At 52.5% G+C, this 3,677-nt stretch overlaps 1 protein-coding gene across 1 annotated transcript; it reads left to right on the top strand.

Moving 5' to 3' along the window:
- Positions 1-252: 252 nt before the first annotated feature.
- Positions 253-3,178, top strand: atmin (ATM interactor). The gene is made up of 3 exons (XM_068759810.1): positions 253-372; positions 1,143-1,342; positions 1,438-3,178. The coding sequence occupies exons 1-3, from the start codon at positions 253-255 to the stop codon at positions 3,155-3,157; spliced, it is 2,040 nt and encodes a 679-aa protein (XP_068615911.1). The 3' UTR covers positions 3,158-3,178.
- Positions 3,179-3,677: the final 499 nt, after the last annotated feature.

Here is a 3,677-nt window from a genome sequence, read left to right as displayed (position 1 = left end):
GATAAATGCAGTAATCCTTTTAGTCGTGTCATAAAGATAGGATTAAAAATACAACTGGCATTTATATGTGATGCATATTTGAATAAAATGAAACCTAAATCCATCACAATGTATCAAATGTTCTTGTATATGTGGGTGTTTTTTACATTTATTTTTATTGTCAGATGGGTCACCATCTAAAATGCAACTATGTCTCCGTTATCTCAGTTCTTTTTTGTGTTTCTCTTCATGGTGACCATTCCACAGGACGGAATGGTTAATCCCACAGTCAGAAAGGACATGAAGGGGTCCCAGAAGCTGTACTGCTGTCCCATTGAGGGCTGTCCCAGGGGGCCAACCAGACCGTTCTCCCAGTTCGCCCTCGTGAAACAAGTAAGTCTCTGCTCCTGCGACTCCTAGTCCGTTCCCTGAGAATAAGGTCTCAGCTCTGTGGGATAACTCCCAATGTTATTACAAGTAAAGTTGTGTTGGCATTTTTCTCTTGACGTTGAGAGAAGCACCTGCAGGACGGTGGTTAACACAAAACATACGAGAAACTACCCTAGAAACTGGAGCAATTAAATGTTATTTCAATTCCAATCTTAAAAAACACATTTTAGAGTAAGATAATTAAATGTATGCCTCTACTTTTATTCCTAAACATAGTTTAGCAACCTTTTAGATATGGGATGAGTCTGCATTACCATAGCAACAATGTCAAGCTAAGATGGCATAAAGTGTTAAACTACTCGTACCTTAATTGAGATAAGTCGGCTCCAGTTACAAAATGTTCCATTTTACACGAATGATGTAAAATTCTTATTTAATGTGCTGCCACTGCTAAATATTTCTTGCATGATTTATTAGCATAATTACATACAATAAAAAATCTATGTACCCCCTCCCACAATACTGAAACCCATTTTGTTCAAAAATGACATTTCACTGATCATCCCATATTTGATAAAAGCCATTTAACTTCAAATCCAGAACGCCAGTCAAACGTGCCTTATTTGTCCTAAACGTGGTGTCTCTTCCGGATTGCTACACAAAAGCAGCAGTCCCAGCTCTGCCCCCTTCAGGCCGCGCGTCCCACTGAGGGTTTGGAGCAGTTTGGAGCTGCTGTTGCGTTGCGGTATGTTATTTGCTCTTTTTCATCGTAGCACTTCATGAAAATGCACGCGGAGAAGAAACACAAGTGCTTCAAGTGCAGCAATGGCTACAGCACAGAGTGGGACCTAAAGAGACACATAGAGGACTGTGGGCGAATCTACCACTGCACCTGTGGCTGCCCGTATGCTAGCAGAGCCGCTCTGCTCTCGCACGTCTACCGGACGGGTCACGAGATTCCTACGGAACACAGGCATGTGCACGCCGAGCGATTCTTACCTCCGCGTTGCTCCCGCTTGGGCTCGGAGTGAAATTCAACTCGATTCTTTTTGTTTGTTTTCTTCATAGAATTCCTCCGGTAAAAAAGCGAAAGATGGAGAAAATGTTGAGCGACTCTGAGAAGGTCAAGACCGTTGAGCCCCCCCGTCAGATCGCATCCGTCGGTAAAGAACTGATGGAGACGCCGCTCCCGTCTGATACGGCTGTTCACGTTCAGGACTCTGTGCGTCGTAATTCCAGCCCACGTAAGAGCGTCCAGAAGCTGCTCCTGCCGAAGCCCAAGATGGCTTTGGTCAGCGTTCCAGTGATGCAGCTTGCTCACCTGCCTGTCCTCCTTCCGTCTACAGGAAGTGGGGCTCTGAGGTCAGTTGTGCTGGCCGTGGACAGCCAGGGTTCTGTGGGCGCCCTTCGCCTCCTCCCGCAAGCCGCCGGCGCTTTCGTGCCTCACCTCGATGCTAAGATTTTGGGTTTTAGTGATAGCACGTCCCACGCTAACCCGGGGCCCGTTAGCACGGGGGTGCAGGCCAGTCCGGACGACGTAGCCGGCGGCCTGGCCGGGCAGCCGGGAAGGAGGACCTCCGCCACCATTCAGACAGACAAGTCGTACTTGTCAAAAGCGCCCGAGTTCGAGGAGGGGGGAGGGTTGTGCACGGTGGGCGAGTCTTCGGTGTCGTCCTGCGCCCAGACGGACATCAGCGTGAGCGCCCAAGTCCTCCTCCCGGTCAGTGTTGAAACGCAGACGTTCTCCTCACGGGTCAGAGCCACGTCCTCTATTGGCGCTCAGACAGACGCCCACTGCCTGACCCCGGTTCCTTGCTGCTCCTCTTCCTCCTCCTCCTCCTCCTCCTCGCCCTTACCTCCCTACAGAACCAGGCAGACTCAGACGTACTTTGCCATTCCACTGTCGGAAGAGAAGGCTCAGGACCCGGCCATCGTGTGTTCCGACCTGTTTGACAGCGTCTCCACCCAGACGGCGCTCGGTATCGATGACTCGCTCGCCGCGGGGAGCAGCGTGTACGAGGACGCCAAGGCGGCGGGCGCCATGTGTTTCGGGGCGCAGGCGGACGAGCTGAGCTCAAACGCGATGGCCGACAACCAGACCCAGACGATGACCTTGCTGAGCGACTTGGAAAATATTCTATCCGACAGCATGTCGGGCCACCAGGTGCTCGCCGAGGCCTCGGCCGGCTGCGGGTCGGGTCTGGGCTCCGTGCAGGACTTTGACTTTGAGGAGTTCCTCAACGCCGTGCACATCCAGACGCAAACGGAGGACAGTGAGCTGGCAGGACCGGGAGGCGAGACGCCTCTGGAGTCTTTGGACATTCAGACCCAGACGGACTTTCTTTTGATGGATGAAGCGGACCAAAGTCGAACCCCAGCGAGCGACCTGGAGCTGCTCGATATTCAAACTCAGACTGATCTCAATTTCCTGCTCAACGCCGGAAGCCACATCCCCCTGAGCGGCATGCTGCGTCACTCGAGCTTCTCCATGAGCACCGAGTCCTCGGACACCGAAACGCAGACCGACCTCTCGGCGTCGGCTCCGGCCCCCGCCGGTCAGGGTGAGCACGCGAGGCTGCTGAACACCACGGAGACCCAGACCATGGCCAGTCAGGCAGAAGGCCTGGGGCACCTCTTCTTGACGAGCAACGAGACCCAGACCGTCATGGATGACTTCCTGTCGGCAGACCTGGCGTGGAATGTGGAGTCTCACTTCAGCTCTGTGGAAACGCAGACCTGCGAGGAGCTCCGCGCTCTCTTTCAGCAGCCGGAGAAGCCCAACAGTTGAAGAGCGTCCCGAGCTCTCGCCCCGTGAGAGGAATCGGTCTCTGCTGACCCCCCCCCCCCCAGTGGGCCGCAGTCTGAGCATTGAGGAGTCGGTGAAGACGCCTTTGAACATTCCGCTTGAGACGCCATGTCCGGAGCCTTTCCAGGATTTTATCCCGACGGCTCTGCTGCACTTTATTGGTTCCTCCGCCCCCGACATGAGTTATAAGCTGTTTACATATTTATTTGCACATGAACTGACGATCTGTGTCTCCTTTGAAGTGCCGGTTCACGTCTGTATTTCCGTGTGTAACCGCTGTGACCTTTTGTTCTTACTAGCAGGTGTTTGGATCTGCACAGAAAAGGGATGATTAGCTTTAGCGATGCGTGGCGGTCCGTTTAAGCGGTTAATAAAAGATGTTTCTCGGCTCTTAGACGCATTTACTGCACGGAAACCACGTTCATCCGTAGCTTTACAGCAAACGCCACCGTCCGCTGTTAGGGTGAATTCGGTCCCAGAACCCTTCATTCGGTCAGCAGCA

This window comes from Brachionichthys hirsutus, unplaced genomic scaffold (genome assembly GCF_040956055.1).
Source record: "Brachionichthys hirsutus isolate HB-005 unplaced genomic scaffold, CSIRO-AGI_Bhir_v1 contig_171, whole genome shotgun sequence".
Taxonomy (NCBI): Eukaryota; Metazoa; Chordata; class Actinopteri; order Lophiiformes; family Brachionichthyidae; genus Brachionichthys; species Brachionichthys hirsutus.
Note: the sequence above shows the minus strand (reverse complement) of the source record. Positions and strands in the feature narration are given on the sequence as shown.

Excerpts from the sequence above, each read along its gene's own strand:
- atmin (XM_068759810.1), top strand. The coding sequence starts at position 253 with ATGGTTAATCCCACAGTCAGAAAGGACATGAAGGGGTCCCAGAAGCTG. Across the intron at positions 373-1,142 it reads AGTTCGCCCTCGTGAAACAA|CACTTCATGAAAATGCACGC; the intron begins GTAAGTCTCTGC and ends TTTTCATCGTAG. Across the intron at positions 1,343-1,437 it reads GAGATTCCTACGGAACACAG|AATTCCTCCGGTAAAAAAGC; the intron begins GCATGTGCACGC and ends TTTTCTTCATAG.